At 39.8% G+C, this 27189-nt stretch overlaps 2 protein-coding genes across 2 annotated transcripts; one reads left to right on the top strand and one right to left on the bottom strand.

Moving 5' to 3' along the window:
- Positions 1-1433: 1433 nt before the first annotated feature.
- LOC137277051 (uncharacterized) lies at positions 1434-14491 on the bottom strand. The gene is made up of 12 exons (XM_067808711.1): positions 14152-14491; positions 12754-12903; positions 11997-12099; positions 11672-11718; positions 11164-11256; positions 10586-10786; positions 9901-10065; positions 8786-8912; positions 7997-8142; positions 2961-3057; positions 2558-2608; positions 1434-2175 (listed from the first exon to the last, which is right to left on the bottom strand). The coding sequence occupies exons 1-12, from the start codon at positions 14377-14379 to the stop codon at positions 2114-2116; spliced, it is 1470 nt and encodes a 489-aa protein (XP_067664812.1). The 5' UTR covers positions 14380-14491; the 3' UTR covers positions 1434-2113.
- An 8561-nt stretch (positions 14492-23052) lies between these two features.
- Positions 23053-24675, top strand: LOC137279005 (ras-related protein Rap-1b-like). The gene is made up of 3 exons (XM_067811491.1): positions 23053-23218; positions 23643-23816; positions 24341-24675. Exons 1-3 carry the CDS (start codon positions 23053-23055, stop codon positions 24673-24675), a joined length of 675 nt encoding a protein of 224 aa, XP_067667592.1.
- The last annotated feature ends 2514 nt before the right edge of the window (positions 24676-27189 follow it).

Raw genomic sequence — 27189 nt, 5'->3', positions numbered from 1 at the left:
GCCATCACTTCAAAATGGAAAACTGTTGAAAAAGAATATGTACATGACATCAATTGATCTGACACATACTTATTACTCAGTGAGTGTAGATGAAGATTATAGGAATGGGTACTTGTACCAATTCAAAAATATGTCAGATGGGTTAGTGTGTGCTCCTCGGATATTCAGTAAGTTACACAAGCCAGTATGTTCACACTTGAGACTGCAGGTTTACCAGTGTATGGGGTATATTGATGACACTTATACTCAGACAGAGACAAAAACTGAATGCAAGGCACCAGTAGAGGACATAGCAGGTTTCCTAGAGAAATAGACTTTACAATAAGTAATGAAAAATCCAATTTTGAACACTTAAGGAAAATGAATTTTATAGGCTTTATTCTGGATTCAGAACCTATGAAAATAGAGTTGCCGGATGATAAGGCAATACACATGGCTGACATGCTCATTGATTCTCAAGAATACTCGTCAGTTTGCTATCTTTAGCAGATGTGTTAGATTTCCTACTTTCGCTAGTCCAGCCTGGACTGAGTTATAGTTCTGTGCACACCGCGAGATGAGCCTTATCCACTACAGTACTTCTTAATAAAAACCATGTGGTAGTCACCCGATAGTGTCTAGGTTTCTTACAGCTTCTTTTCATGAGAACCAACCAGTTCCTAAATATTTGGAGGTGTGGAGTGTTCTTACATTCCAACAAAGTTTGCAAAGTATGTTTATTTCTTTGAAAGACATAACTATCAAATTAGTATTGTTGATTTCACTGACAACTACCCAGAGAGATCAAACTTTACATTTATATACGCTTAAACAGCATGACAGACAAGGTATCTGACATTACTTTTCACTTTACTGATTTAGTAAAGCCCGTAAGACTGACTGACCTCTGGTTCTTCAGGAGTTTACCGTAGACAAACGCGTGTGTAGTCGCTGTTCTGAAAGAATACATACGAAGAACAGCAGATTTAAATGGTTCTGAGAAAAATAATGCTAAGTACCTGTATGAAACCCTATAAGGCAGCATCACACGTGACACAGTATCACGGTGGATTAGGATGACCTGACTCAAGCAGGTGTTGACACTAACGTGTTCTGCTGCACACAATACTAGGGCTGGAGCTACACCAGCAGCACCACGGGTGTCAGTGCCGATGAGAAAAATACTTGCGCAGTTGTTATCTCATGTAACCCTTCCTTCGCGTAGATTAGCTGGCAGAACCACGGTCAAACTTCAACTCACAGGTCAGTCTCGTGTAACTTTGAGATTTTAGTGAAAAGTCTCTTAATGTACACACTGAGGATATGATGACATGTGTCAACCAAGTGAGAAGTCTTTCCACCTGATTCACCGCCTTTTACATACATTGGCTGCTGCAGAGCTAACCGGATCCTCGCTGGTCTTGGGGCATGCGGAGTTAAAAACAAACATCACATACATTGATCGTATATTTAGGTTCATATTTACATTGCAATAGTTTAAAACATCACTACCATGGTCATGGTTGCGGTACTGTCACACTCAAGAGTAAATCGCAGGTTTAAACACGAAATATCCAAGCAAAAGCAACATAATAGTGTACATAGTCTCGCTGGTCACTCACTCATAACTCATCAGGATCCCCTGAAATACATGCACACAAGTCCCGTTGCTCAATATCTGGAAACGCCACAAGAGACAAGAACTGCAGTTGGTTGCTTGTCACAAAGTGTTAACAGGACCATACAGGTTCTACTCTGCACACTAGAATAGTCTTCGGGGGATTTTGAGTTGAGAGTGAGGTTGGACTACGGCTGATTTCTAAAGTTACAAAGATACAAATATACTATAGTACGATATCTCCCTACAGTAAACATAAACATCAAGCACCTGTACACTTCTATCGATTATCACCTTTGTGATACTAAGTGCTTGTTTTTCTTGTTTGCAAGTACACCTTTGGAAGTGTCAAGCGGATGTCAGCACTATCACGTCGAACGTCAGGTGTCAATTTTAGCCGATTTTGTCGCACCAGAAACAACGTCTAGAATCACGTGCACGTTAGTGTGAGGATATAATGAGTTGCGACACTGTGCTGGCAACACAAATGACGGGTGAAGATTGGTGGAAGCTCGTTCACATGACAACGCAAGTCCGTTTTCGTTTGTACTTCCTCTTTGATCCAGTCGATGAGGTGGCTGGAAGTAAATAAAAAGCTTATATAAATAATGTCAGTGAGTGGGCAGATGAGTGTGTGGGCTGGTAAATATGTGAGTGATAGACTGGATCAGTCGGTGTATGTGTGTGGGCGTGTGAGTGAGTGAGTGGGTAGAATGGTTTGCTGCAGTTAAGCATGAATACCCCACTCAGACACATTATTCAGACTCCGATCTGAACAGCCCTTGTTGTACCCAGTAATGGCGAGCGCCAGGTAGGGATCAACAAGTACCATATTTCATCGTTTTTCACTATGACGTGGCCGGGTAGTCGAACCCGCGACCTTTAACTCTCTGGCCACACGCTCTAACCACTACAGCACTGAGGTGGTCAGTTAGATATTCACCAAACATTGACACTCACCCGTTGCTGCTGGTGCTGAGGCAAAAATGGGCATACAGCTAGACGGAGGAGCTGCAAATAAGAAACAAATGTCCTGACCACATGTTTGTTGTGGATCGGGGAGATCTCAACAGAAAGTATATATGTTCAAGTCAGATGACGTAGAGGACATTATGACACTTAAAACTTTAGAGGTCTACATATCTTTGCCACTCTAGAGGAATTGGAATGAGTGATTGAATTGGGTTTTACGCCGTCTTTGGCAGTATTCCAGCAGTATCAAAGCAGGGGACAAACGATATGGTTTCGTATATTGAACCCAGTTAGGGATTCGAACCCAGGTCTTCGAAGTGACGTGCCAAGGCTTCATCGCCAATGAAGCATGATATATCAAGAACATGGCTTAGGAAGGACAAGACCCTACCTTCGTACAGGACCCACTGATCATTGTCTGCTAGGTAGGAGTACTCTGGTGGTTGGCTGTCCAGGGCTACATCCCACCAGGCAGCAGCGACGTACCTCTGGAATGTCAGTTGTGAGTAGGGTATATGTTTTTAGCCTCAGTATGGACAAAAAGTGCATATGCTTACCAGAGTATTGTACATACTGGTCGTGATGTTGTTATATAGAAAAGCATCCCTGAAATGTTAGGACATTACACTATGGACTTCTCGTGACATGATGACGTTTTTTTTTTGATTGGTTCATGTGATTACACATAGTATAAAGTACAGGTACGTATCGATGGATGATATACAGAAATCATATCAACATTATGATAATAGACATATACAGGTTGATATAGGTGATATATGGTAGGTATATAGAAAGATTCAAATTTATCCAAGTACTGGGAAAAGAGGGCCCCATTTATGATTGAAATGATCTATCTTATTATTTGTTTGGCATATATGTTTCTCAACAAAGAATATTTGTTTTAGGCTTTTTGTAAATGAAGTTATATCAGGATGTATATTATTAATACTACATATGTAAATGTGTCTTTTGGCAGCAATGATGATGTGGTTTAGTTATGTATTTCGGTGTAAAGTACCAAACCAAACCATATGTTTTGTAAAGTGAAATGGATGCGGGAATGAATTGTTTAGCCAAATTTGTAATTTTCTCCAAAAGGTTTGTGTCACTTGGCATTCCCAATACACATGACAAACAGTCTCATTTATATCCTTGCAGAAACAGCATATACTACTATCAACTTTCTTCATTTTAAGCAATTCTTCTTAGTATAAATAACACATTGTAGAAATCTATATTGAGAATCTCTGAGTTTTGTGTCTTGTAAACCTTTTCTGTATCCTGTGATATAATTTTTCCCAGTCAAAGTCTGTTTCCGGGAAAAACCGCTGCCACTTTTTACAGACATTTTGGTATATATCATTGGAAATAAGTTTATCATAAAAAGTTCTGCATCCTTTGGATGTTTTTAAGAGACAAGTCTGACAATGGTTAATATTCAAATCCCAGACTGGTACTGAATGACATTGTTATAGAGTATTTCCAAGAGTCTGGAAATGTGTGTAGTAAATATCTATAATCTAAAAAAGTACCTTGGATATCACATATTTCTTTTAAAGATTCCAATGACAATAATCAATTTTCATCGCAAAGATCCCTAATATTAATAATCCCTTTATCTGCCCAATTCTTTATATAGTTTAATGAATTTTTGAAATTCTGATTTAACCATAATGGTTGTGATAGAATTTCATTGATGTTATTTGGGTCAATATAATGTTTTTGGTGAAATAGTTGCCATGCTGTTAGTGCATCCTGCCAAAAAGGGTTTGCAATCTTAATGTAGGCATCAGAATTTGCTCCTAAATTAAATATGTCTTTGAAAGGTATGTTGCATGGATTTTCCTTATCACCTTTTCCGAAGTATCGTCGTAACGTAGATAATTTCAAAGCGTCTATAAATGTTTTAATATCGACCATTCTCAAACCTCCTTCTTCATAGTTATTTTTTATTATATTCCTCTTTATTGTGTCATTCTTGTCATTCCAAACAAATTTAAAAAACATTTTTTCAATAGAAGTAATAAAATCTGCTGGTGGGTTGGGCAGGGAAATGAAAATATGAACCAATTTGGAGATTGCTAGTGTTTTTATTACTGTTATTTTACCAATAAGTGGTAATTTTCTCTTTCTCCAAGATGCTAGGAGTCTATTAATTTCTTGAAGTCTTTTCCTAGTGTTAATTACCCATAGATCTTCAAGATCTGGTGTAAATTTGATACCTAGTACATCAAATTCACTAACTACCCATTCAACTTTTAGATCATGACATATCATATCAGTAGATTTAGCTTTTGATCCAATCCATATTGGTTTTGATTTATCCAAATTAATTTTCAAACCTGACAACTGGTAAAAAGTATTAACTGTGTCTATTACAGAGTACAAACTCTCTTCAGTCCCATTCAGAAATAGTTCAGTATCATCAGCATATTGATTCAGTTTATATTCATTATCATTAATAACTATACCTTTGATATTTTCATTATGTCTTATCATGCAGCCAAGAAACTCAGCTACAAAGAGGAAAAGATATGGGGATAAAGGGTCTCCTTGTCTACAGCCCCTTTCATTTGACAAAAAACTCAGATAGGTTACCATATTCGATGACACAAGATGTTATTTCATAAGTTAGTGTATTTGTCCATCCTATCAGTTTGGAGCTAAATTCGAATTTATGGAGGACTAGATTGATGAAATATTTTGAAACAGAATCAAATGCTTTTGTCAAAATCAGTAAGGATTAGCAAACCAGGGATGTTCTGTTTCTTTGTTTCGAACATAATATCATATAATAATCTTCTATTTTCACTAATTGTCTTCCCTGGTATAAAACCAGTTTGGTTAGAGTGAATGAGTTCGTCTAGAGTAGTTTTTAAGCTGTGTGCTATACAGGAGCTGATAATTTTGTAAATAGCATTAAGTAAAGTGATTGGTCTCCAGTTTTTAAGTAATGTTTATTGGGTTTTGGAATACAGGTAATAACACCTCTTTTCCAATTTGCAGACATTTCATTCTTGGCTAGTACATCTCTAATGAATCTATAGATCCATGTTTTTCATTCTTTCCCCAAAAAATTAAAGAAATCAATAGGAAAACCATTAATCCCTGGGCTTTTATTATTCTTCATTCTGTGCACAGTATTACTAATTTCATCTAAACTGATTTCTCTTTCAAGATAGTCCCTCTGTGTTTGGTTTAAAATTGGAGTATTAATATCCTTCAAACAATTTTCATCCTCATATTGTTTGTGAGAGGCATACAGATTTTTGTAAAATAGTTTTAGTTCATTCAGTATTGACTTGCTGTCAGTAATTTCACTATTATCATTAGTTACTAACTTGTTGATTGATCTTTGGGTGAACGTTCTATTTTCCAGGTGACAGAAATATTTTAAAGGTTTTTGTCCTTCTTCAAACCAAAGAATTCGGTTTCGAATTTGTATTCCTTTCATTTCCTCATTTTTAATTTTGTCCATTTCTTTCTTATATTTTGATAGTTCACTCAAAAGTTCTTTATCTATGTTTTGAAAGTTTTTTCTTATAGTATCTTCAACCTGTTTCATTTTAAGTTCTAACTGTTCTGTATTTTTTGCTTTTGTTTTCTTCAAGTAGGATGAAAAAGATATAGTCTGTCCTTGAATTTTCATTAATAACGTTTCCAGAAATAAAGAGTTAGAAATAGTAAGTATAATATTTTCAGTGTTATTAAGATCATCCATTTTTTGTGTGGCATATTCTTGAACTGTGTCATTTAAAATAGATCTGACTAAGTTTCCATATTCAGGATTTAACAGCAATGAAGTGTTAAACTTCCAATATCCATGTCCTCGTTCCTGGCCTAAAGTGTTGGAAAAGGTTAATGTAATTGTTGAGTGATCACTTTTATAGCCTGGCAAAATATATGCATCTAGAGTTATATCAAACACATCCTCTGATACAATAAAGAAATCAAGTCTGGCTTGTTGTCTTAGATTTTTTTTCCACCAGGTGTATTTTCTGCATTTATAATTCATATTCCTCCAAACATCAACACGATTATAAGATTCAATAAATTCTAAAACAGTATTTAATGATTTAGGGTTGTTTACATGTTTATAATTCTCAAGATCAATTGTTGGATCAATCACCAAATTCCAGTCTCCAACTATTATCACAGAATCATTCTCAAGATTTAGAATATTTTTAAACAGATTAGTGCAAAAATTACTGTCATCGATATTAGGACCATAGAGATTAGTTAGTGATAGTCTTTTATCCTCTATTGTTACATCAGCTCTTATATAATTTCCATTTTTCATCTATTAAGGTGTTATGTATTTTAAACCCCATTCATTTCTCATGATATTGCAAGTAGATTCATCAATATGAATATCTTGCAGACATATGACTGAGTGTAGTTTTTTCCGGTGTATGTTCATTAATTCTTTTCTTTTAAATTTGTCTGCAAGTCCTCTACAATTAGCTGAGATAACTTTGATTTTCTTAACATTATCCATTGTAGTCAATGGTTATGAGAACTATCAATATACATAAAATTAAACTGTCTGACACTGTGGTATGGTTGCAAACTGAATGGAGGTAGAAGCGCTCATAACATGCTTGTGGGAGAACTTGTACTGTAAATATTAGTGTTGTGATATCACGAGAACCTTTTTTCTTGATAAATAGAAAACATTATGACTTCATTACTCTCCACAAACACCAGCACAAGTAATCATGGGAATAACATCCACCCAAAATAATGAATTGTTGCAGTTTTCGTATGTTCTAGGGGTGCCTTTCTACCATACAACAAATTGGTTTACATTTAGAACTGATTCCTGAAGACTATGGTACATGATATACGTGCATGAAGTTAGTGGTATACTTCAGTACCTGAATAATATTTCATTTTCGTGACCCACTAATCTTTGTGTTCAGCATGCTATGTTGGGCATTGTGTATTAGGCCTTATTTAGTACAGACAAAGATGTGCGATTTGCATGTGTCTCTACCCATCCCTCTGATTCCACATCTAATCAACTAAATATGGCCTCTCGATGTGCTATTTGCGTATGCCTATATACATCCCTTTGGCTCCACGTGTTTCACACCTCTCCATATTACAAGGCTGATTTCTTGATATTTTACAAGGATATAGTGTATTTCTTCACTGATGGTGCATGTTATGTGTGCATAAATTAGTGGTATGCTTTGGTCGTCGAATAATATTTCATTTTCCTCATCTACAAAAATCCAGTACATTATTTTGTTCATTGTGTACGAATCTGCTATTATTAGCTTCCTCAAAACAACTCCTTGAAAGTAAATTCATTAGCCGATTTATACAAATCTGTATTATGTACTTTGAAATATACTAACATCAGTTTAAACCAACGTAAAACAAAAACTTTAAATATCCCCAATACTCATTTAATCTCACATCTTTTGTTTCAGCTTTTGCCTCGGGCGAAGGTTTTTCTTCCAGTTGTTTGAACATTTCTTTCTTATCCTCAGTCATTTCCCCTTTCTCTTCAATCTCTCGCTCAAAGGCGTCCAGCTGCTCGTCATTGGATTCCCGGTAACATACTACAGTAGATAATGTTCACTTCATAAAATGTAATGACCCGTGAAGGTCCGGGGTAGAATAGACCTTCAGCAACCAATGCTTGCCATAAAAGGCGACTTTTCTTGTCGTAAGAGGCCACCAACGGGATGGGGTGGTTAGCCTCGCTGACTTGGTTGGCACATGTCATCGGTTCCCAATTGTGCAGATCGATGCTCATGTTGTTGGTCACTATATTATCTGGTTCAGACTCGATTATTTACAGACCGTCGCCATATAGCTGGAATATTGCTGAGTGCGGTGTAAAAGTCAACTCACTCACTCACTTATAAAATGTAATCAATGTCTCTTCGGTGCTGATCAAGTAATAAGTGTTGGCTTCCATTCAGCACTAATTATCTACTGTTAATTATTGGCGTCTTCAGCTTTAGTTAACTGGTGGGTACATCTATATGTGACTAAGGTAAATGATGCTCACTCGCCCTAGGTGGTAGGCAGAATTGCCTCCCTTAGAATCGCCAGACATCTGTGATTGTGCTTACAGTCCGGTTCTGCTCAGATACGCCAGGCAATGCACTTTAGGAATACAGCAACAAAACGACTATCTCCAAGTCGATGCTAAGCTATATAGCACTAGTTTACAATGATGTTGGTATTCTCTCCTACCTGCTAGAAACATATCTGTGATGACGTCCAAGTGACGAAGCTCCAGAAAGCAGCCTCCGGACCTCTCGGCAAGCTCTTTATAGAAATGTACGGCATTTCCTGAACGGCCTGCGTTCACCCCATACACCTGGAAGTATACACACCCACTTTTACACTAAAACTCGAGGAACGTGGCATACGTTTGAGAAAGTGTTTTGTCCTTGTCAGATCCTTCTGCTCATCTTTCCCAATGGCATCACGAAGATATGTGTCCGAGATGAGGCGACTTAAAACTACTTTGAACAGTGTTGTAATTCTATCGTAATGGCCGATTCAAGTGACCTAGATGCTTACCCCTTTGTGAATGGCATAAGAAGAACATATCCTGGTCCAACTCAAATGGTCACTTACTGACCAGCTGCTAATAACTTTTCCATTGTCTCTGGGCAATAGTCTGAATACATGCTTGAAATTTAGTTGAGAGATATTTTCTTGGAAGAAGGAGGATCGAGCACGGGTTGACTAGCTCTCATGACCTTCTCTTTGAAACACACGTTTCATTGTATGCACTCAACATAGTAGAATGAACAACAGTGAGAATATAACAGTGCGTCCAAGAGAACATGGAGCTTCGTTCGGTGTTTAACTCTCCACTTTGCGATATTTCCGCAATCCAGACCAGGGATACCAATGATTTGTCACAATGATGGATCTACGTTATTGGGATAGGGTGGCACTCCCAAGCCATGCGGCCACTGTACAAAGCGCTAGCACTAAGGCGAGTGAGTGTGTTTTACGTAATACTCAAAACTCCAGTAATAACAGGGCGGAGGACACCAGAAATGGCCTTGACTCGTTGTAATCTAATTCAGGTCTTTGGTGTGACAAGCAAACGTATAAAACCACTAGGCTACCACACCTCCCGAAAGCGCCACACCTTAACACAAACTTCAGACAATCTTAGTGCTGATCGCTAAATGTGTATGAAGATAAAAGGAGCTTCATGCACGTGAAGGAGGAAGAGGGATTAGCTCTTAAACGTCATGTGAAGAATAACAAGTTGTTATCTGTGTGATATAAGTCATGTTAGTCTAAGTTGTAAATGATTTTCAAGAACCTCATGACGGAACACACACCTTCACACCCATGCCGGTCAGCAGGTCCAGTTCGTCCCTCCAGTTGATGTTCTGGTCAGTGTAGGATGGGGGGTGGGGCTCAGCGTCTCCGATGACCACCAGTGCCTTGGCCGAGTCCTCAGACCAGTCTAGTTGCTGGGCCTTGCGGAGCACCCACTCATAGCACTGCAACACGCCTTGTAAATAATGAAACTGACTCTAACAAAGAGTACGGTTGGGTTGTAATCGAAAACAAATTGCTGCTTTTACATTTTCGTTGATAAATTCAAAGCTAGGCAAACAGAGGCAGCCCGGTGGTTCAAGCTTTCACTCGTCATGAGTTGGGTTCGATTCCAGACGTGGGTGTGAGGTCCATTTCCGATGTGCGACCTCACCCACTCGCTCACTCACTCATCCATTGGTCGTAGAATCGGTTCAGTAACTCTAGATACCCTGACAGGAAGCAGATGAGGGAGAAGTGGGATGACATGTGACTCATCTTTCTCAAAATACACAATTTCCTCATATGTCCGACACAGGTGCCCTCCTCTGGGAGAACACATGCTGTCTACATGACGCACGGAACATCGTCAGTTGTAATTAAAGGTGACACAGACATGAAGGTGTGACCGTGTACAAATATGTATTCAAAGTGTAAGCAGCCCAGGTGCTGGGAGAGGTGTAAATAAAATGACGCAGTTCCTACCTCGGGAACGTCCCCACCGCCTGTTTGTGGTACATTCTTGGCGAAAGTGACCAGTCTCTGGACATCGGCCGTCAAATCAACTGAACGCAGAACGTACTCGTACTCTTGGTCAAAGTAGTCTCCGTGAGCCATGAGACCGATCCTAATAGACGGTATGTCGGTGATGAGACGCGAACACGTCTCTCTCAGCTTCCGTCGTACCTACAAATATTTAACTGACTTAAATTCTCGGTGGATTTGTGATTGTTTTACATATAAACAAGCACTGAACATTGAGCACGTTTCATAGTGTCTGGTGTGATTAAGGATATTTGTCACTATACACTCTTAACATGCTGCTTTGGGGTTTATTTACTAAACTCTACTTTATTTTTCTAAAAAGTGTTTGGTAAAGGCCACAGAGGGCTATCAAAACCACTTGATCAGAATGAAAATCATGTTCGGATGAAGAGACGCCACCATTCTCATTTAGTCAATGTTCACAATATCAATCACTGTTTTATCTCATCCAGCCTCGTTCATATAAAATGCCTTGTTAGTTAAGGAGTTGTATTGAGCAAAGCTTTAGATATACCTACCTCGTTTAAACAGCCGTACATGCTTCCTGTCGTGTCGAAGGAAAATACCACCTCAACCCGGCGGCCTCCTTTGTCGAAACTACTCATGATCTCCTGCAGAGATAAAGGGACGAGATGTCATAATCACTTCGATTTATAACCAGTGAAAATACGGGATAGACCTCTCCTTCACCACCCCCTGCTCAGTGTACCCATGTACCCTTGGAGATCTGGGCTACAATTGCTCGTCGTGAGAGGCCACTATCGGGATCGGGTGCTCATGCTCACTGACTTGGTTGGAACATGTCATCGGTTCCTAATTGCGTAATCGATGCTCATGCTGTTGATCATTGGATTGTCTGGTCCAGACTCAATTACTTCCAGACCGCGCAAAGGGAAATATATAGCTAAGCTGCTGATGTTTGTTCTTATTTAAAATACAGGACGTTACCTATATAATATTTAAACTGTCTCTCAGCACTTCAGTACAATCTCTACAGAGTAATATTTTAGAAATATCACTACTTACACACAGCTGTTTTGGGTCAAGTGCTTCTGACAATGGTGTCGCTCCCTCTGAAACAAAAAGGATGGCATATAGTGTTATCAGAGTGAGTGAGTGAGTGAGTGACACACATTGCAGCCGTTAATCTACCCCATCGTCCACATCATGTTGCAAATTAATCAACCATGATTGTAAAGTTGCTAACTTCTTTGAGAGGAATTTAGAAGTAAGCAGTGAGGCTGGGTAACACTATATGTAATAAAAAACCTGTCTATATATTGTTATCCCTCCTTGTTAATGTTGCTGTTAACATAAATATGATGATTATTATGTCGATCATTTCACTAACCTGTTATTTCTGAGCTGGCTTCTCTTATTTCCACGTAGATAACGGAGCCGTCCTTGACACCCACATCCATTAAACTGTCGCCAGCGAGTTGTCTCCCTTCACTCTGCAACAATGAACACTTTGAAAATGGCGATGTCGCACATATGTCTTGACAGAACACGACCATAGAGAAGTTGCTTTGCGTATTACAATATTCCCGTTAAAATCTGTCTATAAATTCGTTCATAAACGAATGACATAAACGCTAAAAGTCTTTATTTCAAGGAAGCATGGACAAGTTTATTACTGAACGAGCCGGCTCCTAAATGTCATCTAAATGCATGCGTTTATTCAAAGCTAGGCCATGTAAAACGATATACTCATTTACTTATTATATTATTAGGCTTTCATTAAGCGATTCATGTTCCCCCACATTCAGGAAATGTAGCGTACACAATGAGAAGTAATTTAAGTGGAGGGTCGTATGAGAAGTGACGATTAACCTAATTAATCCACATGTATGCATAATCTCGTTATGGTTTGGAGGGTAGTTGTTTGACGCCGCACCCAGCAATATTCCAGCTATATTTAGGCGGTCTGTAAATAACTGAGTGTGGACCAGACAATCCAGTGGTCAACATGAGCCTCGATCTATATTGACACAATCACATGTGTCAACCAAGTCAGAGAGTCGCCCACCCAATCCGGCTGTTACGAGAATCCTGGGTTACCGAAAATCAATTCTAACCCGGATCTTCGCGGGTAACTGGTTACGTACCTTGAGCACGACATTGGCAAGTGACGCACATTCCGTGTCTGCTATTTTCTCTTGTAGATGACGTAAACTCTTTGTATTCTGCAATGCAAACTCCTCCGTGCGACCATCCGGGAACATTACCACCAGGTTCAATAGTTGTGGAGTGACGATCTGTATACACCAAATGTATTTGTTTTCAGTAAGGTTAAAAAAGTGTGAAATGTTTCTTGTGCATCGGCGTGTCATGTTTATTTGTGCGCGTAACATTTTTTATTGCCATTTGAAGAAAAGACCATTCAAAGATCATCCATTTGTCCACTATAAGAATGAGTGTCTGTAAGAACGAAAGTAACTGAATCTACAACTCATTAACACTTGCTTCTTAACTTTCCAAGCTGTATTTCTGAGAGAAAAAAATGTGTTAATGCATTCCTCCCTCGTCACTTTTCTAAATCAAAAACTAAAAAAGTCCTATCGCCCTCGTCACTTTTGAAAAAAAATGTGCATGAGAAACATTTTTTGACGCAGCCTAAGCGATCTTGATTTCCTCACAACAAACATATCCTGAACTTTCTGCATAAAATCAAAAAGTAAGGAATAAAATGTATGAAGCTGTGTGCCAGTATATACATAAGAAAAAGGAGAGACAAGAGAAATGGTAGAATAACGCTCATTTTCTGAATATATATATTTTGATAGTAAACATTCACTTCCTTTTTAGAAAGTCCCTGTGAGATAGGATTTAATCTTGACAAAATGCAAAATTCATAGCTTTAGCATTGGGAAAAGGCTAGGAGGAAGGGCAAATAATGAATTTCATGGACTGTGTAAGCCTCTAAGAGTCTGAAAGCCTCTCGTCTGCACAATACCAATTCTCATCCCAGACAGGTTACTTGTCATTTCTTCCTACGAACCTCTGTTCTAATACGGCTATATTTTGCGGTTCTCATAAAATCCCCTAGCAGATTTATCTCCCTTTTTCTGTCCAATCAGAACACGTGTTACATCGACTTAGATTCACTTGACTAATGCAAGCAATGTGGAGAAACAAATATGACATGACTGAGTTCTGTCTAGAAGAAACATTTGAGTATCACGCTCCGGAAGAGGTGCTAGTTTTCACAATGCATCCTGAAATTACCGTGATCTTGCAAACGATCACTTTTGAAACAAGGTCACTGATTGCACTACTAAATCTGATTGCCTCCAATCACGAGTCTTGAATACTCGCACCACGAAAGGGTCGTACTAGAACAGAGGTTACGTAGGAAGATGTGACAAGTAACCACTGTGGGAAGAGAATGCACAATACCGTGAATTCATACAGTTGAACAACACGTGCTTGTATTTAAACATCATCTTTGAAATAAACACTTAGACAAGCCGTTCATTGACCTGATATACGTAAATAAAACATACCTCTGCCTTTAGGATAGTCTCTGCCCGAACTCCCAGATACGCCAGAGAAAGAGATTTATTGAGGATTTTTCCTTGGTATTTTATCCTGACCAGCTCTTCGCACACTTTCTCCTCTCGTGCGACGCGTTCACAGACAGTGCGAATGGTGGCCGTCGGTTCCAAATAATACTGACTGTTTCTGCCTGTGGGCAATTTCACATACACGTCCAAATCGCCCTTGCCTGCCATTGTCAATGTAACGTTCCTGCTGCTTCGATCAGTTGCGATTATAAATTTGGTTTGTAGGTACAACGAATCTTGTGATTTTAATAACACGACGTTCCGTGCACTAAAGATAGCAGCCAATCAAATTTGAGTCTGTTTTTAGAGGGCGAATGGGATTGTGTAATTTTTGCATTAGTAAAGCTCGCGAATTATGCTTATTAGTACATTTTCAATTATATAGCTTATTATTCATATAAACATGCAATATTGCCATTAAACTCTGTAGTTAGAAGCACCCATACGTAGACAATGAGAAACAACAGATTCCCATTTACACTGTACTGACTGCAGGAAGGGAGGCAACTCTAATTAAGAAACACTTTCAACAAATGTTAGTCGGTAGACCTCCCGTCTCACAGACGCGTATTCTCTCATTTTCTGAATATGATAAAATAAGAAGTGAGAAAACACAATCATCAGAAATTTGTTTTAATTGGCATAAAGCATGTAAGCATAAAAACAGGCATACTAAGACCGAAATAACATACTTTGTAACGTTTAGGTTGAACGGACCTGTATTTTGATAAAAATACATCATATTCCGATAACAAATATACCATCCAAATAAGTACGTCTCCAATGAATACTATTGTTCAGTCTCTATTTATACGAAGTCTCTGCACGTCGTTTCTAGTAAGTGGTTATTTTTGTGTGGTTAGACAATAAACCTTATAATCACTACACACCGGCTTCGTCAGGTCAGCTGTATCCGATGTGATAACATTTACATTTAGATTTACGACACACATATTTCTCAAACAGCAACAAGGACAGAAATCAAAGAAAGGCACTGTGTAAAACTGTACATTCTGTACGAGTCGTACATAGATTCAAAATGGCGTCAGAACCTCATCAGCAGTAATATTTCTTGCAACTGCATCCTGTCGGTAGGTACAGTCGCAGTTGTGTGAGTCTCTGCCCGGGGGTAGCCTTCTCGCAATATCCCCGCACCTTCACCCACTCGTAATCCTCCGAACATCTTCCCCCACTCCCAGAAGTGTGAGAATAGCAATGTTATCAAACCGACAGTAGTGGATATTAAGTATGTCTTAATATTTTTAGATGAGTTCAAGCTACCCAATCGGTATAGGCGGTGGTGGTTAAAACGTTCTCTCTACAACAATGGAACCTGTTGTTTCAGTATCCGTCAATAAATATACTGTATAAAAGTACTGAGCGCCTGTGACTACTTAGAGAGTGAGTGAGTGAGTTTCATTTTACGCCGCCTTTAGCAATATTCCAGCAATATCACAGCGGGGTACACCAGAAGTGGGCTTCATACATTGTGCCCATGTGGGAATCATCTACGTAAAAGTAGAAACTAATTCATATTAGCAATATTTGTATATATTCCAGCAGAATCTGCTTGGTAAAAGGCCATTGATCTCATATTTTGTCACCATAAGTGGGCTTCACACATTGTACCCATGTGAGGAACTGAACACTGGTCTTGGGCGTGACGAGTGAAGGTTTAAACCATGGCCACTAGCTAAGCAATTCCATTGACCGGTGAGTACATGACGCATCTGTCACAACAAAGCTGTAGTTTCTGTGTCCTCAGTTCATCTACATGAAAAGTGTTTTTCCATAGAATTAGTTATAGAATCATAATGTCTTCAAGATTTCTCACAAGTAATTCTAGTTTGGGACAGACTATTTGATTATTCTGTCTGAAAAAGATGATCCATCCCTGAAAGATTTTTTTCAAACCAGCCAACAAACAAACTCCAAACACTCACTAGGGGTACTCAAAGCTATCACCAGATGGAGAATATCCCGTGGAGAGGTCCTTGTACTTGTAACACTGTCCTTGAAGCCCCGGGGGTACGAAGTGGGATTTGCTGGGATTCAGAGCATCCCAAAAATCCGGAACTGTCGACTTTACTGCGCCTCCGGTGAGGACTCTGACCTGCGTCCCGGGTGTAGACACAGCTTGTTTGTGAGGGGTGGGATTTTGCTGCACAGACCGAGACCCCATTTCAGCACTGGGCAGTTTATGTTGCTCCACATCTGTACGTTTGCTACCTTGGTTCGTTGATGGGACACCATGACCAGACGACTTGGGACTACCTATGCGGACAGGTGCGCGTTCCCCATAATGAACAACAGTGGGGTCTTTCAATGTTTCTGGTTTAGCTTGTGACGTGTCAGAGATAGCTGTGTGGCTGACGTCTGGTTAATAGGTGCCAGTTTGGTCAGGTGATAGGCTGCCCTTCCCAGCAGGTCCAGGAGCATTATACACTTTTCTGATTTAATTAAGTAATCTAAGCCTGTAAGACTGACTGACCTCTGGTTCTTCAGGGGTTTTCCCTTCACTGTTTTGAGAGAATGCATACGAAGAGCAGCAGATTTAAGAGGTTCTGAGAAAAAACTGCTAACTACCTATATCAAACCCTATAAGGCAGTATCGTAGGACACAGTATCACGGTGGATTAGGATGACCTGACTCAAGCAGGTGTTGACACTAACGTGTTCTGCTGCACACAATACTAGGGCTGGAGCTACACCAGCAGCACCACAGGCCTCAGTGCCGATCAGAAAATACTTGCGCAGTTGTTATCTCATGTAACCCTTCCTTCGCATAGATTAGCTGGCAGAACCACGGTCAAACTTCAACTTACATGTAAATCTCGTATAACTTTGAGATTTTAGTGAAAAGTCTCTTAATGTACGCACTGAGGATACGATGACATGTGTCAACCAAGTGAGCAAGTCTTCAAACCCGATTCACCGCCTTTTACATGCTTTGGCTGCTGCAGAGCTAACCCGGATCTTCGCTGGTCTTGGGGCATGCGGAGTTAAAAACAAACATCACATAGATTGATCGTATATTTAGGTTCATATTTACATTGCAATAGTTTAAAACATGACTACCATGGTCATGGTTCTGGTACTCTCACACTCAAGAGCAAATCACAGGTTTAAACACGACATATCAAAGCAAAAGCAACACAATAGTGTACATAGTCTTGCTGGTCACTGATAACTCGTCAGGATCCCCCGAAATACATGCACACAAGTTCCATTGCCCAATATCTGGAAACGCCACTAGAGACAAGAACTGCAGTTGGTTGCTTGTCACAAATTGTTAACAGGACCATACAGGTTCTACCCTGCATTCGTTTTTTGACATGTCCATGCACCGTGACAACGTACAATGCGTCACCTTACAAAGACTGGAATAGTCTTCGAGGGATTTTGAGTTGAGGGTGAGGTTGGATTACGGCTGATTTCTAAAGTTTTCTGAATTCCTGATATGTGACAGTGTGTCATCCTAATTGGGAAGGCAGGCAACAGATTAATTTTCTGGTAAGATACAAATATACTATTGTACGATATCTCTCTACAGTAAACATAAACATCAAGCACCTGTACACTTCTATCGATATCACCTTTGTGATATTAAGTGCTTGTTTTTCTTGCTTGCAAGTACACGTTTGGGAGTGTCAAGAGGATGTCAGCACTTCTATCGATATCAACAAAGATTTTGAGCATTTTTAGTTGTATTCATAGGATCTGTGTACACTTTACCCAAATTCACAATTGTCTGTAAGTAGATGAGGGTGGCTGTACAACGTACTTTTCCACCTTTGTGATACTAAGTGCTTGCTTTTCTTGCTTGCAAGTACACGTTTGGGAGTGTCAAGCGGTTGTCAACACTATGAACGTCACGTCAAACGTCAGGTGTAAATTATAAGCCGATTTTGTCGCACCAGAAACAACGTCTAGAATCACATGCACGTTAGTGTGACGATATAATTTGTTGCGACCCTGTGCTGGCAACACAAATGACGGGTGAAGATTGGTGGAAGCTCGTTCACATGACAACAGAAGTCCGTTTTCGTTTGTACTTCCTCTTTGATCCAGTCGATGAAGTGGCTAGAAGTAAATAAAAAGCGTATAAAATATGTCAGTGGGTAGGCAGATGTGTGTGTGGTCTGGTGAAGGATCGGTCGGTGTATGTGTGTGGGCGTGTGAGTGAGTGGGTAGATTGGTTTGCCACAGTTAAGCATGAATACCCCACTCAGACACACTATTCAGACCCCGATCTGAACAGCCCTTGTTGTACCCAGTAATGGCGAGTGCCAGGCAGGGATCAACAAGTACCATATTTCAACGTCTTTCAGTATGACGCGGCCGGGGGGTCGAACCCGCGACCTTCAACTCTCTGGCCAGACGCTCTAACCACTACAGCACTGAGGTGGCAAGTTAGATATTGACCAAACACTAAAACTTACCCGTTGCTGTTGGTGCTGAGGCAAAACTGGGCATACAGTTAGACGCTGGGATAACAACAACATAAAATGTCCTGACCACATGTTTGTTGTGGATCGGGGAGATCTCAACAGAAGGTATATATGTTCAAGTCAGATGATGTAGAGGACATTGTGACACTTAAAACTTTAGAGGTCTACATATCTTTGCCAGTATTGGGGAATTGGAATGAGTGATTGAATTGGGTTTTACGCCACCTTTGGCAGTATTCCAGCAATATCAAAGCAGAGGACAAACGATATGGCTTCAGGTAGGGATTCGAACCCAGGTCTTCGGAGTGACGTGCGAACGCTTCATCACAAATGAAGCCTGATGTATCAAGAACATGGTTTAGGAATGACAAGACCCTACCTTCGTACTGGACCCACTGATCATTGTCTGCTAGGTAGGAGTACTCTGGTGGTTGGCTGTCGAGGGCTACATCCCACCAGGCAGCAGCGACGTACCTCTGGAATGTCAGTAGTGAGAGGAGTATATGTTCTAAGCCTCTTTAAACGGTATGAACACAAAGTGCATATGCTTACAAGAGTATTGTAGATACTGGTCGTGACGTTGTTACATAGAAAAGCATCCCTGAAATGTCTGGACATTACACATGTCTCTATTGACTTCTCGTGACATTATGTCGTCATTACTTTTCACAAACACCAGCATAAGTAATCATTCAAATAATATCAAATCAAAATAATGAATTTGTTGCAGTTTTTGTATGTTCTAGGGGTGCATTTCTACCGTACAACAAATTGGTTTACATTTAGAACTGATTCCTGAAGACTATGGTACATGATATGCATGCATGAAGTTAGTGGAATACATCAGTCCCTGAATAATATTTCATTCTCGTGACCCATTAAACTTTGTGTTCAGCATGCTATGTCGGTCATACTTAGTGTAGTACAGACAAAGATGTGCGATTTGCATGTGTCTGTATCCCTCCCACTGATTCCACACCTAATCAACTAAATATGTCCTCTCGATGTGCTATTTGCGTATGCCTATATACATCCCTTTGGCTCCAAGTGTTTCACACCTAACCAACTAAATATGGCTTGTCCATGATACGAGGCTGATGTCTTGATATTTTACAAGGATATAGTGTATTTCTTCATTGATGGTGCATGTTATGAGTGCATAAATTAGTGGTATACTTTAGTCGTCGAATAATATTTCATTTTCCTGATCTACTAAAATCCAGCATATTATTTTGTTCATTGAGTACGAATCTGCTATTATTAGCTTCCTCAACACAACTCCTTGAAAGTAAATTCATTAGTCGATTTATACATATCTGTATCATGTACTTTGAAATATACTAACATCAGTTTAAACCAACGTGAAACAAAAACTCTAAATATCCCCAATACTCATTCAATCTCACATCTTTTGTTTCAGCTTTTGCCTCGGGCGAAGGTTTTTCCTCCAGTTGTTTGAACATTTCTTTCTTATCCTCAGTCATTTCCCCTTTCTCTTCAATCTCTCGCTCAAAGGCGTCCAGCTGCTCGTCATTGGATTCCCGGTAACATACTATAATAGATAATTGTTCACTTCATAAAATGTAATGACCCGTAAAGGTCCGGGCTAGAATAGACCTTCAGCAACCAATGGTTGCCATAAAAGACGATTTTGCTTGTCATAAGAGGCCACCTACGGGATGGGGTGGTTAGCCTAGCTGACTTGGTTGGCACATGTCATCGGTTCCCAACTGCGCAGATCGATGCTCATGTTGTTGGTCACTATATTATCTGGTCCAGACTCGATTATTTACAAACCGCCGCCATATAGCTGGAATATTGCTGAGTGTGGTGTAAAACTCAACTCAGTCACTTATAAAATGTAATCAATGTCTCTTCAGTGCTGATCAACTAATAAGTGTTGGCTTCCATTCAGCAATTACTATCTATTGTCAATTCTTGGCGTCTTCAGCTCTAGTTAACTGGTGGGTACATCTATATGTGACTAAGGTAAATGATGCTCACTCGCCCTAGGTGGTAGGCAGAATTGCCTCCCATAGAATCGCCAGACATCTGTGATTGTGATTACAGTCCGGTTCTGCTCAGATACGCCAAGCAATGCACTTTAGGAATACAACAACAAAAAGACTATGTCCAAGTCAATGCTAAGATATATAACACTAGTTTACAATGATGTTGATATTTTCTCGTACCTGCTAGAAACATATCTGTGATGACGTCCAAGTGACGAAGCTCCAGAAAGCAGCCTCCGGACCTCTCGGCAAGCTCTTTATAAAAATGTACGGCATTTCCTGAACGGCCTGCGTTCATCCCATACACCTGGAAGTATACACACCCACTTTTACACTAAAACTCGAGGAACGTGGCATGCGTTTGAGAAAGTGTTTTGTCCTTGTCAGATCTTTCTGCTCATCTTTCCCAATGGCATCACGCCGATGTGTGTCCGAGATGAGGCGACTTAACACTATTTCGAACAGTGTTGTAATTCTATCGCGCTGGCCGATTCAAGTGACCTAGATGCTTACCCCTTTGTGAATGGCATGTACATATGAACATACGAAGAACGTATCCTGGTCCAACTCAAACGATCACTTACCGTCCCGCTGCTAATAATGTCTACATACTACAACAGATAACGTTCATAAAATGTAATAAATGTCTCTTTGGGTCTGATCGACTAATATGTGTTGGCTTCCATTCAGGACTAATAATCTATTGTTAATTATTGGCGTCTTCAGCGCTAGTTAACTGGTGGATACATCTGTCTGTGACTAAGGTAGTTGATGCTCACTCGCCCTAGGTGGTAGGCAGAATTTCCTCTCTTAGAATCGACAGACATCTGTGATTGTGATCTTCTGCTTTTAGTAGAAAGAAGGCGCATCCAGAAATTGACTCTTTTCCATAAAATGATACGTAACATAACCCCAGGCTACGTAAATAATCTGGTGCCACAATCTGTCTCTGCTGCAAGACCCGTGAAGGTCCAGGGGTAGAATAGGCCTTCAGCAATCCATGCTTGCCATAAAAGGCGACTGTGCTTGTCGTAAGAGGCAACTAACGGGATCGGGTGGTCAGATGGTCGATGCTCATGTTGTTGATCACTGGGTTGTCTGGTTCAGATTCGATTATTTACAGACCGCCGCCATATAGTTGGAATATTGCTGAGTGCGGCGTAAAACTAAACTCACTCACTCACTAACTCACTCACTCTGCTGCAAATCCATATAACTTAAGAAATTTGCATAGAATCCCAGAACGACTGCATATGCTAAATCATTTGTACCCAGTACCATTGAGCTTTGGAATTCCTTACCCGAAGAACACAGACTTATACAGTCACCAAGCGAATTACGCCATATTGTAGTGCTTCATTCGGTTTTGATATCAATACCGGAAACAGGTTCTGTCAAATAATTCACTGTAGACTCCCACTGGAATGCAGCGATTTAAATGCCCACAAAGTAAGTAGATGTGTATCTGATGACCCAACATGTACATGTGGTGCTCCCTCCGAGGACACCTTTCATTATCTTTATCTGTGTCCAAATTATGATACCATAAAAAAGAATTTATTCTATTTCAAACATGGTTATAACATAAATGACGCCCTATATTGTAATGTAGAGCTATCTAGTGCTATAAATCATGACATTATTAAATCTGTCCGTGCCTTTATTACCAGTGCAAAACGCTTTAACTAAGTATAAGTCTTTATCTAGCCCTTTGAAGAACTGTAAGTATTTGAAGAACTACAAGTAACGTTTAAACCAACGTCGAGTAAACATCTGAGCTCAACATCAATTTAAGCTTTCTCCCTACCAAAATCTATTCAAAACAATGTAATGCGACTACACTACCGTTAAATCAAAATACCCAGTGCAACCAGCTGACCAAACCGTAGTGTAAACTCACAAACCCTCGCGCATTGACACGCTATCACGATCACACTGAGCTCATATGAACAACAATGCATTAAAAATCACTTGCAAAGAGGACTGAATATATCGGTTTTGGGTGACTTTTGTGAGAAGGCAAGTTAAAGGGCTTCACTGGCTTCATAGGGTTGTAAGGAACCGGCCCAGCACCTCTCTTTTTCTGTCTTGTTTTTTGAAGGTTTACCACAGTGCACTGCAGTAATGAATTCGTCCTACGCACACAATCACGTTCACTAAGACATAACTCCCCAATTCACTCAGATGACAACTTAGGGGACCACTGTACGCCTTTGACAAAAGGTATCAGAGGAAGCAATTCTCACTATGTTTTTGTATACTGAGAAAATAGAAGGTCACATGTGACGTCAAAATTTCTTTAGCCAATCACAGGACTTTAGGGCATTAAATGAGAGTTTATAACTGTGAGACAGTGATGTCTGAAATGAACTTTCAGCATGGAATTTAGACGGCAATCACTACCAGCCTGCATCACTATCGCCGTGCTTGGGGCGCCCAATGTAGGAAAGACGTCCTTTGTCACTCGCTTTCTGCACGGCACATTCCCAGAAGAGCGTTCTCCCACGAGCCAAGAGACTTTCATCCGTTTCGTGCAGATTTCAGGTAATACTTTGTTATATACTCAAGTGTGAGAGAGTCATAAAAAGTGGTACTTTCACTGCAGTGACAGAAAATCTATCTGTCTGTCTGTCTGTCGGTCTGTCTCTCTCTCTGTATACACACACACACACACACACACACACACACACACATATTGTCACATAAGGAAATGAATGACATTGTAAACATTTGTGTATCAGCAAGTGTATTAGATCCAGAAGTCAGGGCACCGGGTGACCAACCTCTAAACACTTGAAATATTCTCTTGCTTAAATGTCACTACACTTGTCAAATATTTGTAAACGTGATATGTTAGACATAGATATGTTTTGTAGATAAACTGTACTGGAAAAATAATTTTTTCGAACTAAATGCCAGTGCACTTTGATATATGTCGGTCATCCATGTTTTATCACATGACTTTCAGGCGGCAGTCACCAGCAGATACAGGTGGTGGACACAAGTGGGGCGAAAAAGGCCAAACCAGCGACAGACACATATATAAAGGAGAGTGACGCCTTTGTGGTTATCTACTCTGTTGATAAACGGAAGTCTTTGAGGAAGGCTATCAAGATATGTCGTCGTGTTTTAGACATTAAAGGTAAATCGGTTGGCGATATAAGCATATGTGTTAAAAGATTGATATTTGATGGTAGAGTCATCTTTAAGTTCGGCCTCTTAGACCATCCCTAGTTCAGAAAGTGTTTGAGGGTAATACAAGAAAAATGCCTGTTGCATGAGCTGCTGAACAGATCAGGTAGTCAGACTTGGAGACTTGATAGAAAGTGTGCTGGGTGTCATGAAGGGCGTTCACAAAGCAGCTAGAGTTTGTCATTCTAGGTGCAGTAATAAGCGACAAAGAGTGTTAGCCTTACGATTATCAATGAATAAAAACGATGCATGCATCTTTATGGATAACAACTTCATGTTTATTGCACAGAATGACGTTTTGAAGTAGAATCTTACAAGCTGAAAGGGACTACAACCGTGTGATAAGAAGTATATGTACATAGCATGTTATGACAAACAGTAGATTCCAAACTTCGGGAATGACGATCAAAGAATTAACCATGAATATTAGAAACATTGTAACATGGTTCACATCAGTGTTCGCTTCGTTTGCAGATTCCCCAGACACTCCTATACTTCTAGTTGGCAACAAATGCGACCTTAAATGCGGAAAAGGGATGAAGACAGAAGAGAGAAAGAAGTATATGCGAGATCGCATCAGTTGCTTTCACATGGAAAGGAGTGCTAAGACAAATCAGAACGTCAGGCTGATATTTGACATAGTCGTAGAACATGTGCTGGGCAAAGCATTGAAAGATGCCATCGCTTTCTTGCTGAGAAATACTCGTGTATCACGGTGTGCTGCCAATGGAGATCATCGCCCTCCAGCAAGAATTTCGAGGGTTTCAATTGAAGATATCTTGGGTTTTGACAAGCCTTGTGAAGACTGAGTTTGTTTTGTTCAACCAAAGCTCTCTTGAACATCAGCACATCGTCCAATTCTATGATGTAAAAAAAAAATAGCTGTCTTTGGCGCTACGAGGAGTCAATCGGTACCTCTCAGGAACTCATTGTTAAGAATTGTAAAGTTTGTTTCTTGTTTATATCCGCGAAGATCTGAAGTCGACAAGGTCTTCGGCAACCCGTTCTTGACCCAAAAGGCTACTACGCTTGTCGTGAACGGTGACTAACGGGATCGGGAGGAACGGGACTCGCTGACTCGGTTGACACATGTTATCGTATCCTGTGTGCATATATTTCGGGAGGATACAAAAGAAACAAAAGAGCCAGTGTTAACTATTGTGCGAAAATGGACTGCAAAATTGTCTTTGTAGATGAAACCCATGCGAAAGGAACAGTGCACCTCAGCGGTGTCCTGACTAGATAAAAGGAGGAAAGCCAAACGTTAGTCGAATATTCTGTGTTGTATAAATTCAATCAGGAGTTTCAATTATATGCAGAAGAGATTGGTCCGAAGACTGATGTTTCATGCTTTATTTCTGAAACATAAATGCTCAACCATGTGTTCTTCCTTGTATGCATTCTACATTTAAACTGATTTCATAAGACATTGTCATAGCTTTAAGCAACATCACGACCAGGAACAAAGGAAATGGGCTTCAGACACAGTACCTATGTATGGAATCCGACCCAGGCCCTCGGTATGATGAGCGAAAGCTTTAACCACAAGTCATTTAGCCAAATGAAGTCAAATCCGCGTTGATTCACACGATACCGTTGCCTGTACAATTGTCTGCATTAGCATAAAAGGTTATACATATTTTATTTTCGCAAAACGTATATCAGCAACTCAGCTTTTCTCTTGTCCACCATGGCAGTTGATGAAATGAAACGTCAAATTAATATAAACTAAACTGAAAAAAGCTCCACACAGTTGAAATAACCAATTTATGTAAACTGCCGGGAAACCGTAATTGTGCATAACATAAAACTGATGCACTAGAAGGTATATAAAAACAACCCTTAATAAACATGTTGTAATGCACTGTGGGGGAAATATGATGTCACGTATTGCACGTACATTCTGTACACAATGAACTTACAGTTTGCATGCCTTTTGACACCTGAAGTTCACAAATCTGAACACTAATACACATGTATAGTGTCAGGTACATTTTCTTATTGTCCTTTCATCGCTGCACTCTTTATCAAGCTCTAGAATCATCTGCTACCAGGTGATGGACAACGTTTTCACTCTTGTGACGTACAGTGCTTGTTCTTCGTGCATGTAAACATTCTGGCCTGTCACGCAGACGTCTGCATTCTCATGTCGAACGTCAAGTCTAGTCAGGTATCAAATACAAACCGGTTTGGTAAATAAGGTCAAGCAGAACTAGCAGTATTGACGCCAATAGGTGAGAGTGAGAATTCAGCTTCGTAAGTCAGCGTCACTCCCCAAATTCAGACGCAGGTTCTATAGCTTTTTGTTTATTGGAGTGGGAGAAGTTGATCCACGATAGGTATATATTTCAGGACTGAAACTAGATATGATAAGAATTCCAAAGCAGTTTAAAGAACCCAAACAAATTGATTTCAATAATCAAGAAAGGGAAATTTTTCACACAGAGATTGAAGTTTTGAAAACACTGGGTGTCACTGAGCTGGCCAAAGAAACTGACGACCAATTCATTTTAAATATGTTTACTAGAAAGAAGAAAAATAACAAATATAGATTGATTCTGAAGTAAATTGAACCAGTTTAAAGGGTACCACCACTTCAAAATGGAAACCTGTTGATAAGGCAATACACATGGCTGACATGCGCATTGATTCTGAAGAATACTCGTCAGTTCGCCATCTTTAGATGTGTTAGATTTCCTACTTTCGCTAGTCCAGTTTGCAAAGTGTGTTTATTTCTTTGAAAGAGATAACTATCAAATTAGTATTGTTGATTTCACTGACAACTACCCAGAGAGGTCAAATGTTAAATTTATATAAGCTTAAACAGCATGACAGACAAGGAATCAGACATTACTTTTCACTTTCCTGATTTAGTTAAGTAATCTAAGACTGACTGACCTGTGGTTTTGAGAGAATGCATAAGAAGAACAGCAAATTTAAAAGGTTCTGAGAAAAATAATGCTAACTACCTATATCAAACCGTATAAGGCAGCAACACACGTGACAAAGTATCACGGTGGATTAGGATGACCTGACTCGATCAGGTGTTGACACTAACGTGTTCTGCTGCACACAATACTAGGGCTGGAGCTACACCAGCAGCACCACGGGTGTCAGTGCCGATCAGAAAAATACTTGCGCAGTTGTTATCTCATGTAACTTCCTTCCTTCCTTCGCGTAGATTAGCTGGCAGAACCACAGTCAAACTTAAACTTACAGGTCAGTCTCGTATAACTTTGAGATTTTAGTGAAAAATCTCCTAATGTACGCACTGAGGATACGATGACATGTGTCAACCAAGTGAGAAGACTTTCCACCTGATT

Source organism: Haliotis asinina, chromosome 3 (assembly GCF_037392515.1).
Source record: "Haliotis asinina isolate JCU_RB_2024 chromosome 3, JCU_Hal_asi_v2, whole genome shotgun sequence".
In the NCBI taxonomy this organism is placed as follows: Eukaryota; Metazoa; Mollusca; class Gastropoda; order Lepetellida; family Haliotidae; genus Haliotis; species Haliotis asinina.
This window is presented reverse-complemented; position numbering and strand designations above follow the sequence as displayed.

Bases quoted from the DNA above. Each gene is read 5' to 3' on its own strand.
- LOC137277051 (XM_067808711.1), bottom strand. From the start codon at position 14,379: ATGGCAGGCAAGGGCGATTTGGACGTGTATGTGAAATTGCCCACAGGC. The intron at 11,719-11,996 runs GTTAGTGAAATG...TTTTTGTTTCAG, and splicing joins AGCCAGCTCAGAAATAACAG to AGGGAGCGACACCATTGTCA. The intron at 2,176-2,557 runs GTGAGTGTCAAT...ATTTACTTCCAG, and splicing joins CTCAGCACCAGCAGCAACGG to CCACCTCATCGACTGGATCA.
- LOC137279005 (XM_067811491.1), top strand. From the start codon at position 23,053: ATGGAATTTAGACGGCAATCACTACCAGCCTGCATCACTATCGCCGTG. The intron at 23,219-23,642 runs GTAATACTTTGT...CATGACTTTCAG, and splicing joins CCGTTTCGTGCAGATTTCAG to GCGGCAGTCACCAGCAGATA. The intron at 23,817-24,340 runs GTAAATCGGTTG...CTTCGTTTGCAG, and splicing joins TCGTGTTTTAGACATTAAAG to ATTCCCCAGACACTCCTATA.